The 16,651-nt window shown below is 40.4% G+C and overlaps 1 protein-coding gene across 9 annotated transcripts in view; it reads right to left on the reverse strand.

Annotated features, from left to right (window-relative positions):
• ppm1ba (protein phosphatase, Mg2+/Mn2+ dependent, 1Ba) overlaps nt 1-16,651 on the reverse strand; it is a 109,995-nt gene that overhangs the window by 57,668 nt on the left and 35,676 nt on the right. For 8 of the 9 annotated variants that reach the window (XM_078405008.1, XM_078405011.1, XM_078405004.1 and 5 more), the window contains exon 2: nt 773-1,629. In XM_078405008.1, coding sequence (XP_078261134.1) covers nt 773-1,618 — 846 coding nt within the window. In that variant the 5' untranslated portion in view covers nt 1,619-1,629. Of the gene's footprint in view, nt 1-772; nt 1,630-13,128; nt 13,290-16,651 lie in introns of those variants that run through there. The other variant, XM_078405005.1, reaches the window with a different exon arrangement.

Consider the following 16,651-nt stretch of genomic DNA (forward strand, 5'->3'; position numbering starts at 1 on the left):
CACAAGTACTGTTCAGGCACTAATTATCTCAACTACCATTTAAAATATTGGGCTAACATGGCAAAATAACATACTTCCAGTTTACAAATTCCAATACTGGAAAAAAAAGGGAATTTTTCATTTTGAGAGATCTGAATTATTCTTGAGGTACTTAACTTCTGAGCTCTGACTCTGGTTAAAGACATAGGATAATTAATGAACAAATTTAAAACTTTAGATGCAAGCCTGAAGTGTTCTCTTATTTGCCCTCCTAAAATTTTGTACTTCTTTTGAAGGCATTATTAAGAGGATGTTCTATACATATGGTCCAAAAGACGAGAGAAAGTTTTAAAAGACAAATAATACCATTCTTATCTACATTTTCAGCAGTTGCCATTGATTAGCGATTGGAAGCAAAAAAAAATTCACCTGTTAAAATAGATAAGCTATTTGCCAAATGTGCAACCACGAATTTAAGAAACCAATGCGTGTATTTCAAGTACAAATGCAAACTTATACTAAATGATATTCTGAAATGTAGGGTTAAACTAACTACAATTATTAATCATTAACAAAATTAGTATTCAGACGATCAAGAGGTGTAACGAGTTTAACACATTTAAACATGTATGAAATAAAGGAAATGATATCATGCATATTAGATGTTAGTTCACACAAGTCCACTTTTTAAACTATTGTCTGAAATTAATAATTCAGTGCACATTACCAGATGCATTTTACCCAAAATATGTTTCAATAATTTAAATGAATTCATAAAATACATATTAACTACCTTGTGTAAGCAGGTATCCACCACCCAGTTGCAGATTTTTTCAAGGTCATCCGTTATCTCTAGTCTCGATCTAGCGAACTCACAGAGCTCCTCATTCGTCATCACATCCCAGATGCCATCACAAGCCAGTATAATAAATTCATCTTCTTCTGCTCTAAGAATCTCATACACTTCAGGTTCTGGAGATACCAGCTGCTCTGTGGGCCCTTTCCCATCGACACACTTGTAATCATAATCCCCCAACGCTCTTGACACAGCTAGTGACCCATTAACTCGCTGTATCATGACACTGCCCCCTGCATTCTGGATTCGCTCTTTCTCCCTTGGGTTGCAAGGCTTGTGATCCTGCGTTGAAAAGAAAAGTTGTGCATTTCTGTACAGAACAGCTCTCGAGTCGCCACAGTTGATAAAGTAAGTGTGCTCCGGGGAGATCATCACTGCAACAGCTGTCGACCCACTCCTGTCCATGCCATTTCTCAGCTCTGAAAAATTACGCATGTACTCATCAATTTTCAAAAATCCAGTTCTGATACCACTCTTGACATGCTCTATGGTAGGTTCAAATGGATAACCAGACACATTTGTGCCTTTGAAGTCTTCATTACTTGTGATGTGTTCAAGTAAGTGCTTTGAACAGTAGTTTGCCACTCGAGAGCCCGCATGGCCATCATACACAGCAAAGAAGGACCACGTGTCCAAGCCTTGAGGAATGCCAACAGTAGCTGTATGAGCATCTTCCATCTCCACTCTCCAACCCTGCATGCTGCTAAGCCCATAATGCAAATCATTTCCTGCACCATGTGCATTATGTTTCTCTGTTTTTGGTTTATCCAAAAATGCTCCCATTTTTCACTTTCCTGAAAGAAAGCAAGATACACATAAATTACAGGTTATTTGCCAATAAAATATCATTAAAAAAATTCTTCAACTGCACAAACAATTGCCTTTAACTTTACATTTTTGTCCATGCAAGTGTACATTACTATACGATTACAAAATAATTTTTAAATACAAAATCAAAAATATAAATCTTCCTCCAGTGAAGCAAAGCATCTGCTGTGTTTCCATTTTTTCTATATAATTCAGAAATACAATTGTAATTATTTTCTTTAATACAAAATATACCATGGAATCTTTCTATATACATTTTCAAAGAAATTCGCAAAATCAGTTACAAAACAAGATTGCAGATTATATACAAACAATTAAAAAATCGAAGACAATAAAAAAAGATTTAAAGCTTTGTTTGCAAATTTTAGCACTTAACTAATGAACTATTTCTGAATTCCACATGAAACTAAGCAAACAATTAACATTAGGCTGGGAGTGGGAGGGGGCGTTGAAGTGCTCAGCCACCGGGAGATCAGGTTGGTTTAGGCGGACTGAGCGTAGGTGTTGAGCAAAACGATTGCCGAGCCTACGTTTGGTCTCGCCGATGTAAAGTTGGCATCTGGAACAGCGGATACAATAGATGAGGTTGGGGTTTGTAGTAGATGCCGGTCACTAGTCGGTCTCCTGTGATGGAAATTGTGAGATCCAGAAATGGTCGGAGATGGCCAAGTAACAAGTACAAAATCTCCCTACCGTTTCTGGATCTCACCATCATGGGCCTTCTCCAATGTCATAGTGAGGCCCACCGCAAATTGGAAGAACAGCACCTCATATTTCGCTTGGGCAGCTTACAGCCCAGTGGTATGAACATTGACTTCTCTAACTTTAGATAGCTCCTCTGTCCCTGTCTCCACCTATATCCTTTCTTTGTCCCGCCCCCTGACATCAGTCTGAAGGGTCTCGACCCGAAACGTCACCCAATTCTTCTCTCCTGTGATGCTGCCTGACCCGCTGAGTTACTCCAGCATTTTTTGATACCGATTTATACCAGCATCTGCAGTTATTTTCCTAAAGTACAGAGAGTGATCCTTGATGAAAACTTGCTCCAGAGCATTCTGGACCTCAGACTGGGGCAGAGGTTCACCTTCCAACTGGACAACGACCCGAAGCACACAGCCAAGGCAATGCAGGAGTGGCTTTGTGACAAGTCTGTGAATGTCCTTGAGTGGCCCAGCCAGAGCCTGGACTTGAACCCGATCGAGCATCTCTGGAGGGACCTGAAAATAGCTGTGCATTGATGCTCTCCACCCAACCCAACAGAGCTTGAGGATCTGCAGAGAAGAATGGGAGAAATTCCCCAAATACAAGTGTACCAAGCTTGCAGCGTCAGACCCAAGAAGACTTGAGGCTGTAATCGCTGCCAAAGGTCCCTCAATAAAGTACTGGGTAAAGGGTCTGAATACTTATGTAAATGTGATATTTCAGTTATTTCTTTTTAATTACTTTGCAAAAATTTCAAAACACCTGTTTTTGCTTTTTTTATTATGGGGTATTGTGTGTCGATTGATGATAAAAAAAGAATTTAATCCATTTTAAAATAAGGTTGTAATGTAACAAAATGTGGAAAAAGTGAAGGGGTCTGAACACTTTCTGAATGCACTGTATATCTGGTAGAACCACTGATCATTGTACCCAGATACACAAGGTGAATCATTTCTGCAATATACACCTTTCTGTTTAACTATTGCAATCTGATTTTTCTGGACAAGTTATGAATGACAGAAAGGTTAAATGCTATGTTTTAATTGCCCAAAAAATATAAAGACAAACAAAAATACAATTTTAATTTACATATTTGAGTTGCACAACTTCCTTAACCTTAACTCAAGGCCAGTTGCTGGTTTGTGTTTTCAGTAATTTCTTCTCAAAAAGGCTGCAAATGTTATTTATTACAGTTCTGTACAACTTAAGTAACAATCCAAATCCTTCTGGAACATCCTTCAGACTATGCATTGTACAGCATATATTGTCCACTTCCTTCCTGTACATACAAAATGCTATAACATCCAATCTTTAAAGAATTTCTAAACCACTATCAAAATAATCATCTTTACTGAAACATTGTGAAGATATTTACTGCCCGAGGATCACAATTATGCAATAAATTACAATTTGCCTTACAAACACTCCAGTTATCCATTTGCAAGTGTTCCTCTATTAGTCATATTAAGACAGATTTCCACATTGTGCATTGTATTTATACTTTAATTTTGTAATATCATATGTCAATTAATATGCTCTTTCCTGAACATAAATGAAAACAAAGGCCAAATGTTAATTCAGTTCAAGCATACATCTCGTTCCTTGCTCCAAACAGTACATTGTGATATATGTCCAAAAAGTGAAGATCCATGGCCTTTTATGATGAAGTGCAAACAGTACGAATGACCTAAGCTTGTCTTCAGTAACTGCATAGATCGCAAATTATACGAGCTTTATTGTGATTTACTTTACTAATTGGAAGACAAAATATTAAAACTGAAAACTGCACTAGTTTCCAGCTGCCATAAAATTGATAAAGTACTAATGGAACAAAATATATAAACCTTTTGCTGGCGGTTCAAATTAATCCCACTTGAAAGGTCTTCTTCACGAGTCAATATGCTCCTAACTTCCTTGTCCAAGCATTGCAACACGAATTTGAGAATACACTGCAGAACAGATGCAGATACTCTGCCAACGCACTCAGCAGAGATGTTCCTTGCAAAAATTAAACTGCTGGAGGAACTCAGCAAGTCGAGCAGCATCTGTGGATGCCAAGGGATACTCAGTGTCCTAGGCTATGAACCAGGACAGTAAGTAATTAGAACAGCGTTTCCCAATCGGGGTTCCCAGGAACCCTAAGGTTCTGCGAGAGGTCGCTGGGGTTTACGAGAGAAATAGTGATAAATAGGCTAATCGCTAAATGTTTTTGTTAGTTTGAAAAGTTTATGTGTATTGTTTGCCTTATGAACTTTAAGTTTAAAAAAGAGAAAGAGATTAAAGATATATAATAATTTTTATGTAGGGGTTCCCTGAGACATGAAAATTATTTCAAGGCTTCGGTAAGGGTTAAAAGGTTGAGGAACGCTGAACTAGAAGAACAGCACTTCATATTCCAAGTAGATAGCCTTTGGTAGGAATACTGAATTTTCCATTTTTAGGTAACCCACTCCACCATGTACCGTTCCCACTCCCATCGGTCCATCCATGTTCTCTCCCTTTTGTTCACGTTCCTCTTTTCTACCTGCCCATCACCCGAGTTTCTTCTCTGAAGGCCTACCTCTCCATTCTCAACCCCAATCTAGTTACATCTGCCCATCATTCCTCCATTATCTGATTCCACCTATCATCTTCCAGCTTGTCTCTACCTTCCTCCTATGCTCCTCCACCTGGCTTCATCACCCCATCATTTCCATCTTACCTGGCTCCGTCTATTAGCCTATTCAACCCTCTCTCTCTCCCTCTCATCTCTTTATAATAGTGATCTTTTATCCATGCTTTCACACCCAATGCAGAGTTATGACCCAAAATGTCAACTGTTGCTTTGCCTCCACAGATGCTGATGTCCTGCCGAGTTCCTCCAGCAGTTTGTATTTTGCTCCAGATTCCAAAATTTGCAGTTTCGTGTCTTCAAGTTGTTTGAACTAGGGTGGAGCTCAATAACTCCAGGGTGTTAGGGTTATCAAACTTGGCTGTTTGCACTCCATTTTAGGCCTGTCACCAACATTTATTTTAACAACTTTCCGAATTCTGTAAAGAACGGATCAATGCCACATTATTTGTAATATCAGGACCAACCCGAAACGTCGCCTATCCATGTCCTCCAGAGATTTTGCCTGACCCGCTGAGTTACTCCAGCACTTTGTGTTCTACATCAGACCAAAATTACTTTTTAAAATAACATTGTGAGAAACTAGCTAAATCTGGGCAGCGCAAGATTCTTCATTAAATGAATTCTATCTTCAAGTTCAGGGCCAAATGTTATGCAATTTGCTTGGCATCAGCATTCCGCAGGTCAGGGAAAGTTAAACTCATGCTTCTCTTTCCAAGTCACCAACCAGCACTACACAAGCAAAAAGTTCACTGTATTGAACTGAAGAGTCAAATAATACTTAGCCACCAGTATTTTGAGCATAGAGAAGTCCTCAGGCAGGAAAAAGGATGGTTGCCATCAACCAGGCAGTTGTGTTTGTTCATTTTGCAAACATCGTGGCAAATGAGAAAGCTTCAGATAAAAGCGAAAGGGGAAATGGTGACAGTTGTAAGAAAGTAGCCACGGCAAAGGACATGACCAGAAGGTGGACATGGTTGAAGAAAGGAAGATAAGGAAACTTCCAATAATTAGTCAGCCAGAAATCAAATTGAGTGGCAAAGAATAAAATGCTTAACCAATTAGGGAAAAGAGGACATGAAAAAAAGTTTAAAATACCTGTTGTGGATAGTATCGAGATTACATTAGACCATTACATTTTTGGTAAGAATTGCATATCATGAAGGGTAATGAAGAGTCATTGATATTAAGTTAAAGCTGCTGCACTCTCGACAGAAGCTGCCTGACCTGCTGAATTTCAGCAGCATTTTCCATGTTTATAAAGTCCCTGGATATTTGCTCATAACAATGCAATGCGAAAACTAGATCACAGGTAAGTAGATAATAGACAATAGGTGTAGGAGTAGGCCATTTGGCCCTTTGAGCCAGCACCGCCATTCACCGTGATGATGGCTGATCATCCAAAATCAGTACCCTGTTCCTGCCTTCTCCCCATATCCCTTGACTCTGCTATCATTAGGAGCTCTATCTAACTCTCTCTTGAAAGCATTCAGGGTATAGGCCTTCACTGCCTTCTGAGGCAGAGAGTTCCACAGCTTCACAACTCTGAGTGAAAAAGTTTTTCCTCATCTCCGTTCCAAATGGCCTACCCCTTACTCTTAAACTGTAGCCCCTGGTTTGGGACTCCCCCAACATTGGGAACATGTTTCCTGCCTCTAGCGTGTGCAATCCCTTAATAATCTTATAAGCTTCAATAAGATCCCCTCTCATCCTTCTAAATTCTAGAGTATACAAGCCCAGTCGCTCCAGTCTATCAACATACGACAGTCCCGCCATTCCGGGAATTAACCTCGTAAACCTTCGCTGCACTCCCTCAATAGCAAGAATGTTCCTCCTCAAATGTGGAGACCAAAACTGCACACAATACTCCAGGTGTGGTCTAACTAGGGCCCTGTACAACTGCAGAAAGACTTCTTTGCTCCTATACTCAACGCCGCTTGTTATGAAGGCCAACATTCCATTAGCTTTCGTCACTTACTTCAATTATAAGTTGTGGAAAAGTGTTTTCCGCAACTTATTCCAAACCACCATAAGACAGTGTAAATGTACCCAGTTATTTCGTGTACAGAGAAGATGGATGAATCTTATTAATCTGCACATTTGTCTGCACACTTCCTTCTTCATCTGCTATTCTGCTACATACTTCCTAACCATAGATCTGGTTGAATATATTATATTTCATATTTCTAATCGCAAAGCTCAATACAAATATGCCTCCAAATACATATGATCTGAGTAAATTGGAAATATGTCATCACTCATTCAATAGTGGTATAATCCTTCGGCTGCTGGGCTGTAAAGAGTAATTGATTGAAAATCACGTGGTTATCCTTTGCCACTTCCCATAATAATATTAAATGATGGATATTTTAAAAGATGCAATTTGCTGTGGAATTAAATTATCAGCAGTAATGACAAATATTAAAAACTAACCAAAATTAAATGAATGAGCATTTAATTGTTTTGATGGCTGAAATGTATCACTTGGATTCATTGCAGACTATTTATTTTCATTTCCAAAAAGAGGACAGTGAATTTAGGATTAATATTATGCAACCTAGCCATTCAGTAAAGGTCACTTATTTATGGAAATCTCATTAAAATTAATATCAATGGAGGGAGGGTGGGAGGCAAGTTTGTATGATGGACTAGGCTGTGTTCACAATTCTCTGCAATTTCATGTGGTATCAGGCAAAGCAGTTGCTAAAGATAGGATGCTTTCCATGGTATATTTATAGAAATTGGTAGGAGTCATTGGAAGCATGCAAAATTTCCTTAGCCTTCTAAGGAAATAGAGGCATTGATGTGTTTTGTTGACCATTATGTCAATTCAGTTGGACCAGGACAAATTGTAGGTAATATTTAAATTTAGGACATGAAGCTTTCAACCATCTCCATTTCAGCACCAGAGAGGCAGACTATGTACTCCACTCCACTTCCACTTCAATGACAAACTTGTTCATTTTGCTGACATCGAAAGAGATTATTGCCTTGACGCCACGCTGTTAAGCTCTCTATCTCCTTCCTGTACTCCGACACGTCATTGTTTGAGATCCGGCCCACTACAAGATGTCACTACATGGTTTGTCCCTTGATGGTTCTGACTCATTTTATTGCAGAGAATATTCATTTTCTCACAAATAGGTACAAGCTTGTCTACATGCACAAATCTGCATTGTAATTAAAAATCTCCCACTCAACAACTTGCCGCTGCTACATGCTTGCCTTATTTCTGCATTTATACATATTGCCAGCTCAAATCAAGTTCTAACAAATTTTCCAATGTTCTATAGATTCAGGATCAGTTCCTGTGGATTGGAGGGTAGCTAATGTTATCCCACTTTTTAAGAAAGGAGGGAGAGAGAAACGGGAAATTCTAGACCAGTTGGTCTGACATCAGTGGTGGGGAAGATGCTGGAGTCAATTATAAAAGACAAAATTGCGGAGTATTTGGATAGCAGTAACAGGATCGTTCTGAGTCAGCATGGATTTATGAAGAGGAAATCATGCTCGACTAATCTTCTGGAATTTTTTGAGGATGTAACTAGGAAAATTGACAGGGGAGAGCCAGTGGATGTAGTGTGCCTCGACTTTCAGAAAGCCTTCAACAAGGTCTCACATAGGAGATTAGTGTTCAAAATTAGAGCACATGGTATTGGGGGTAGGGTACTGACATGGATAGAAAATTGGTTGGCAGACTGAAAGCAAAGAGTGGGGATAAATGGGTCCCTTTCAGAATTTTTTTTTAGATTTAGAGATACAGCGCAGAAACAGGCCCTTTGGCCCACCGGGTCCGCGCCGCCCAGCGATCCCGGCATACTAACACTATCCTACACTCACTAGGGACAATTTTTGCATTTGCCCAGCCAATTAACCTACATACCTGTACGTCTTTGGAGTGTGGGAGGAAACCGAAGATCTGAGAAAACCCACGCAGGTCACGTGGAGAACGTACAAACTCCATACAGATGGCGCCCGTAGTCAGGATCGAACCTCAGTCTCCGGCGCTGCATTCGCTGTAAGGCAGCAACTCTACCGCTGCGCCACCGTGCCGCTTGGCAGGCAGTGACTAGTGGGGTACCGCAAGGCTCGGTGCTGGGACCGCAGCTATTTAAAATATACATTAATGACTTGGATGAAGGGATCAAAAGTACCATTAGCAAATTTGCAGATGATACAAAGCTGGGTGGCAGTGTGAACTGTGAGGAAGATGCTATGAGGTTGCAGGGTGACTTGGACAGGCTGTGTGAGTGGGCAGATGCATGGCAGATGCAGTTTAATGTGGATAAGTGTGAGGTTATCCACTTTGGTGGTATGAATAGGAAGGCAGATTATTATCGGAATGGTGTCAAGTTAGGAAAAGGGGACGTACAACGAGATCTGGGTGTCCTAGTGCATCAGTCACTGAAAGGAAGCATGCAGGTACAGCAGGCAGTGAAGAAAGCCAATGGAATGCTGGCCTTCATAACAAGAGGAGTTAAGTATAGGAGCAAAGAGGTCCTTCTGCAATTGTACAGGGCCCTAGTGAGACCGCACCTGGAGTATTGTGTGCAGTTTTGGTCTCCACATTTGAGGAAAGATATTCTTGCTATTGAGGGCGTGCAGCGTAGGTTTACTAGGTTAATTCCCAGAATGGCGGGACTGTCAAATGTTGAAAGACTGGAGCGACTGGGCTTGTATACACTGGAATTTAGAAGGATGAGAGGGGATCTTATCGAAACATAAGATTATTAAGGGGTTGGACATGTTAGAGGCAGGAAACATGTTCCCAATGTTGGGGGAGTCCAGAACCAGGGGCCATAGTTTAAGAATAAGGAGTAGGCCATTTAGAACGGAGATAAGGAAAAACTTTTTCATTTCAGAGAGTTGTAAATGTGTGGAATTCTCTGCCTCAGAAGGCAGTGGAGGTCAATTCTCTGAATGCATTCAAGAGAGCTAGATAGAACTCTTAAGGATAGCAGAGTCAGGGGGTATGGGGAGAAGGCAGGAACGGGATACTGACTGAGAATGATCAGCCATAATCACATTGAATGGTGGTGCTGGCTCAAAGGGCCGAATGGCCCACTCCTGCACCCCCTATTGTCTATTGTCTAAATTCAAACTGCCATAATATTATGGTCAATTTGTAGGTCTAAACCCATTCATCCCCAACAATTAAAATGGTAATAAAACCTCTAGAAAGAATAATGAAGTATATTTTTAAATCCTTTCCCATCTCTAATTCTAGCTGCTAAACTACTTGTTATTTTATCACTGATTAATTCCAAATTTTTACTATTTTAAAGGAACAAAACTGCCTTAAGGCATCACTCAACTAACTGATTTTTAAAAATTATACTTCCATACTCTTGGTCGCACATCAGTGGTTGAATGCCTTATCTAAGTTCATAAAACCATTGGTACTGCACAATATAGACCTGTCACTTCATCAACATCACCACCAATTTTCATCCTGCACTCAAATTTACAGGAAATAGACTATTGACAGGTGTCTATTACCAACCGTAGGTAGACAAAATGCTGGAGTAACTCAGCCGGTCAGGCAGCATCTCGGGAGAGAAGGGATGGGTGACGTTTCGGGTCGAGACCCTTCTTCAGACTGTCAGGGGTGGGGGCGGCACAAAGATAGAATCAGTCTATTGCAAACCCTCTGACTCCCACAACTATCTCGACAACACTTCTTCCCCCCCTGCTTCCTGCAAAGACTATCCCCTACTCCCAATTCCTCCATCAATGCCAAGATGAGGTGTTTCATACTAAGACATCCAAGATGTCCTCGTTCTTTAGGGAACAGGGGTTCCCCTCTCCCATCATAGATGAGGCTCTCACTCGTGTCTCCTCGGTACCCCGCAGTTCCACACTTCTCCCCCTCCCCTTGTCGCAACAGAGACAGAGTCCTCCTAGTCCTCACCTATCACCCCATCAGCCGTCGCATAAAATACCTAATCCTCTGAAATTTCTGTCAACTCCAACCGGATCCCACCACTAGTTACATTTTCCCATCTCCACCCATTTCCGCCTTCCACAGAGACTGTTCCCTCTGCAACTCCCTGGTGAACATCCCTTCCCACCCTAACCACCCTCTCCCCATGTACCTTCCCCTGCAACCGCAGAAGATGCCTCCTCCCTTGACTCTGTCCAGGGACCCCGACAGTCCTTTCAGGTTAGGCACAGGTTCACTTGCACCTCCTCTAACCTCATCTACTGAATCCTTTGTTCAAGATGTGGACTCAAACTTAGGCGAGATCAAACGTAGACTGGGCGAACGTTTCGAGGAATACCTTCGCTCAGCCCACCTGAACCTACCTGTTCTCCTGGTTACCAGACACTTTATCTCTTTCCCATTCCTACACAGACCTTTGTCCTAGGTCTCCTCCATTGTCAGATTGAGGCTAAATACAAATTGGAGGAACAGCACCTCATATTTCACTTGGGCAGCTTACAGCCCAGTGGTATGAAATATTGATTTATCTCACTTCAGTTTATCCCCGGCATTCCCTCTCCCTCTCCCTCTCCCTCTCCCTCTCTCTCTCTCTCTCACACACTCTCACACTCTCTCTCACACTCTCTCTCTCTCTCTCTCTCTCTCTCTCTCACACTCTCTATCCCTCTTCCACCCAAGTCGCACTAGTTTCTCGTTTTCACCCTACAAACAGCTAACAATGGCCTGTTCCTTTATCGTCATTACTTTTTTGCATATCATTTATTCATTGTTCTTTATCTCTCCACGTCATCATCAATATCTCTCGTTTTCCTTATCCCTAACCAGTTTAAAGAGTCTCGATCCGAAACGTCACCCATTCCTTCTCTCCAGATGCTGCGTGTCGCGCTGAGTTACTCCAGCTTTTTGTGTCTATCTTCTGCACAATTTAAACTTTTGAATATGACCCAAATCAATTTCCCACTTCTCTATTCATGGCAAAAGTGGTAATATTAGAAATAGGAATTCCCCAAGAAAAAGACAAAAGCTTTCCCAGTCAAGCAACGACACAAAGGAATATTTATTTCAATACTTCTTGAAACCTTGTTGGAATAAGCAGATTAGGTTTCAAATTTTTTTGATAGCCATTGAACCATTTTGACTGTGGAAAGGTGACTCTGCAGATAAAAGAATGTCTAACCCTTTAGGTTCCTGCCACCATTGATAAATAGGAAACCACTGCTGAACTCCAGTAATTTATCAAAGCGTGAAGAGATGTTTCAGGAAGAAGAGTTGCCTACTTTCCATGTCAGTGCACATTAAACATTCAGTGACTACTCAACAGTACAACCAATAGGCTGAGAACATGAATGTGAGAACCACAAGTTTGAAACCACTTCGGGCCAATTTAAATGTTCAAACAAAATTACTTATGATTTTATTTCAGATAACTGACATTCTCTCCAATTTAATTCTGATTTGCATTTTTACCATATTTCTATATTATTGAGAGGATAAAGCAGACTTTACAGCTCAATTTCTTCAATAGTTTGTTCTGATTGCATTGTGATAGTTTGGAAATAATTGAAATTTGCAAACAGAAATTGGAGAATAGGACTTGAAAATATAATTGAATATATGTGCACAATTGATTTGATGGAACTGTAACCAGAATTCTCTGCAAACTGATACTATTTTGGGGACTTTGTCCCTTGTGAATTATTAGGTCATTATAAGATTTTGTTTGAGGATATTAATATGCTTAGTCATATATTTGCAAACACAATCTGCTTACTGTAAAATAAAAAGACAGCACTTATGTACTCAAATCATTCCTTCCCCCATCTCCACCCACCACCACAACCCCCCAACGCCAGCATAACATTTTATTCGAACAGACACAAAAAGCTGGAATAACTCAGCGGGACAGGCAGCATCTCTGGCGAGAAGGAATGGGTGACATTTCGGGTCGAGACCCTTCTTCAGACTGGGGTCTTGACCCGAAACATCACCCATTCCTTCTCTCCGGAGATGCTGCCTGTCGCGCTGAATTACTCCAGTTATTTGTGTCTATCGTCGGTTTAAATCAGCATATGCAGTTCCTCCTTACACATTACATTTTCTTCATCGGCCTAGTTTCCCATTCTCCCCACCAGCACACCCTACTTTCCTTGTCTGTTACAGTTTTCTGACGTTTCTTTTTAGCTTCTCCTTTTATCTCCACCTCCCTACCTCAGGGCCTTTTAAATGATTAATTCTGGATTCCAACACGAGTTGCGTTCACCATCCCAAGAATGGAAGAAAAGAAACAAAACACTACGCTGAAGAACCTCGTTAAATAATCCGCGATCTCTCCCGGTGACAGCGACTGCGTAGTTAAACTAACGCTCGAACCTCAACGACTGAGACGAGCGCAGGAAAGGCCCAGGCTTTAATCACGGCCTAGGTCGTCATTTCCCGCTCGGTAGCAGCATTTCACCGCGGTCCTAGTGCCCGCCAAGTGATCGAATCGACCAGATTTTCCTCCACAAAGTTACCAGATCAGCAGCTTTAAGAGAAGTTATAGTTACTTGAGCACTCACCCTCTGTCTGTCAGTTATCAAGTGTCCCCTTTCCCTACTGCAGGTCCAGCATCACATGTTGACATTTGGTTTGTCAATATAAACTTCTACCTGGATTATCCTGGGATGAGGATACCCAAAGTGCAGACAAAATGTTTTACTTCAATTCAAAGGTTGGTGGATAAAAAGCCACAAAATTGATGGTTTAAAAGGTCACCGAATACTACACATATTCTACATATATTGTTAGCACACTGACTGAAAATGCTTGTGATACTTCTCCAGTTCGCAAAGTCAATATTCACAAGTCAACAAGAGCAAAGCATTCTTAACCCAAATATAAACGCCCAAATTCAGTTACGTACAAGCTAAATTAACTATAGTCCGGCCGCCACAAATTATTTGAAGTCAGCAAATCTTTCATTCTTGCATCTCTTAAGCATGCATATAAGTCGTGTTCTCCAAAATTGATGCTCTACACTCTGATCAGAACAGAGGTATGAGAGTTGTCTGGAATCCAGATCAGTGCATGGGTGCAAAGGCAAAAACCCTGTTGTACTTACTCCGTGGAGCATCACTGTGGCACCAAATGTGCACAAAGCATTTTAAACTCTTTTTGCTATTTATATTCCAGAGTCAAATTTCATTGTTTCTCATAAAGGTCGAAGAAACGAACAGAACGTACTTTAACTATATCTTCAAATACAACTTGTAGTTTACACCATTATCTTTACGTTGAGAGTTGCCGTTTGGTTCCTTAAATTAATTTACATCTTTAATGTCCGATTTCACTTAGAAACAGCTGTATTTGCAAAGTAAGGTTTGAGTGAATTTTTCCTTTCGGTCTATTTTTGCTAAATTACAGGTTAGAACAGGCTTAAACAGAATTTTTTTCTTTTTAACTAAAAAGCTATTGACACCGGAAATCTGAAATAAAAACAGAAGATGCTGGAAATACTGCAAGTCAGATGACATCTGTGGAAGGAGAAACAGTTACATCTTCGTCACAACTGGGTTAGCGTGAACTAGTTACTTGTTGGGGAGAGGTGGGAAGAGAGGGAAAGGACAAAGGGAATCTCGCACAAAGTGGAAAATATATATTTATAAGCGCAGATGCTAAAAATCTGAAATAGAAACAAAATGCTGGAAAACCTCAGAAGATCAAGCACCCGTTCTGATCAAAGGTTACTGGCCTAAAAAGTTAGCTGTTGATCTTTCCATAGATGCTGCTGACCTGCAAGGTTTTCCCAGCATTTCTACCTGTTATTAATCTTCAGTAAAGTCAGAGTTGCTGTGGTGATAAGATACACACAATGTTTTCCAGTTAATGAGAGAGGTTCCTTACAGAGAACAGAAACTAAGAAACATAAAAGCTATGAAATGGAGATCTGAGAAAAATGCCCAGCAAGCCAGGTAGTGCTAATGGAGAGAGAAAATCTGAGCCAATATTATTCAGGATTATCAAAATCCCCTTGAGGTTCCACAGAAAAAACAATGTCTTTTTACCTCTTCCTTTCTCACCATTCAGAGACTGAAACGGTACTTCCAGTTGAAGCAACAATTCACCGGCATTTCTTCCAATCCAGATTTCCGCATTTGGTGCTCAAGAGGATTGAGTGATAGTTTTCCAGGATACTTACATGGTGTCTGCAGGAGCAACTTTCAGCTTCCTGTTGCCTGTCATTTTACTTCTTCGTCCTACTCTGACCTTTCCACCTGTGGCTGCTGCCCCAATGTAAACTTAGGGAACAACACTTCAACTTCCTTCCTTTCAGCCTTCCAAATGAATATAATTCTAAAACTTAATGTAATTTATTTTTTCTGCATAAAACTTGCTAATTCGGCTAATTCGGAAATCCATCGGTAATATTGGCTCAATTTTCCTTTTAGCATAGTTTGACCCACTGGGTATTTCTTACAGCACTGCAATTCATTCCCGTGTTCTCATTTTAACTTCTGCAATTAACCTATCAATCAGATGGTTTTATCTATAGCCTATCCTTTCCCCTCCCCCCCCCCCCCTTTTTATCATTCTGCATTTTCCTGTGCAACTTGACCTTTCTCCACTTCCTTCCCCCACAATCCAGTGCCCCAAAATGTTGTTCACGGGAATCAAAAATTCATTTGCACCTGTTCCATGCAGGTGCATTGAATTTGGTGCTCACAATGGAGAAACTAAATACGAATTGGGCAATTACGTTGCAGAGCAGCTGCATCCAACCTGCGGAAACAACCATCAGCTCGCAGTTGTCTGCTACTTTAAATCTCTATCCTACTCCCATTTTGACCTGTGCCCCTATCACCTCTCTATCATAATAAGATCCAATGCAAGCTTAATAAACTACACACTGCAGCCTAACTCGATATTAAACCCTCTAACTACTCGGTCTGTATCAGAATTGTACATTTCTGTTAATGTTATCTATCTCTACTTTGGCTCAGTTGTGCTCTGTCTAATCATACAACCCATCTTTTGTTGACAGTCCTATTTTTAACGATAAGCTTCTTTGCCTGCGTCATCATCTTCTAAATGCCCCCCATTAACCCATTTGATCACATGACCCTTACAATTCATTCCCTTGGTAACTCTGGCCTTACCATATCAGATACTCCCGTTGCCATTTCCATTTCCCTGTATTTTACAATCAGCTCTATTTTTTACTCTTTACCAAGTTCTGATGAAGGGTCAACCTTTAATGTTAACTCTCATGAATGTTTCCCACATTTTCTGTCTGAGGGTATAATACAAACTAATTGTTAATATGTTTATTTTTAGTATTAACACGATAGATATAAGACATGCACTCATCATGTATCCCTATTGCATGTCACATTTGCTAACATTTATTCAACTTACATTATATTAGCAATCTCACTTGAGGTCAAAGTAATCTTTCAGAAGTGAAAGACAATCACTTAGTCATTACTATTTCCCTGAATCTATTTCGTATCAGTGCCTTTGCAGAAAGGTCTGTTGTCATTGTGACAAATGAATCACAAATACATAAGGGTAGATATGTCAGAACTGATCGGTAAGCAAGATGAACAATGAAATTGCTTATTAAATGGTACAATGATAAAATATGCAGGTTGTAACAAAGGGACAAAAAAATAGAATTCACTGGAATCCAATTCTGTAACTGTTGACCATCTACAGTGGATTACTGAGTCTGAAGGTCTCGACCCGAAACGTC

The sequence above is a fragment of the Rhinoraja longicauda genome, chromosome 9, assembly GCF_053455715.1.
Source record: "Rhinoraja longicauda isolate Sanriku21f chromosome 9, sRhiLon1.1, whole genome shotgun sequence".
NCBI lineage: Eukaryota > Metazoa > Chordata > Chondrichthyes > Rajiformes > Arhynchobatidae > Rhinoraja > Rhinoraja longicauda.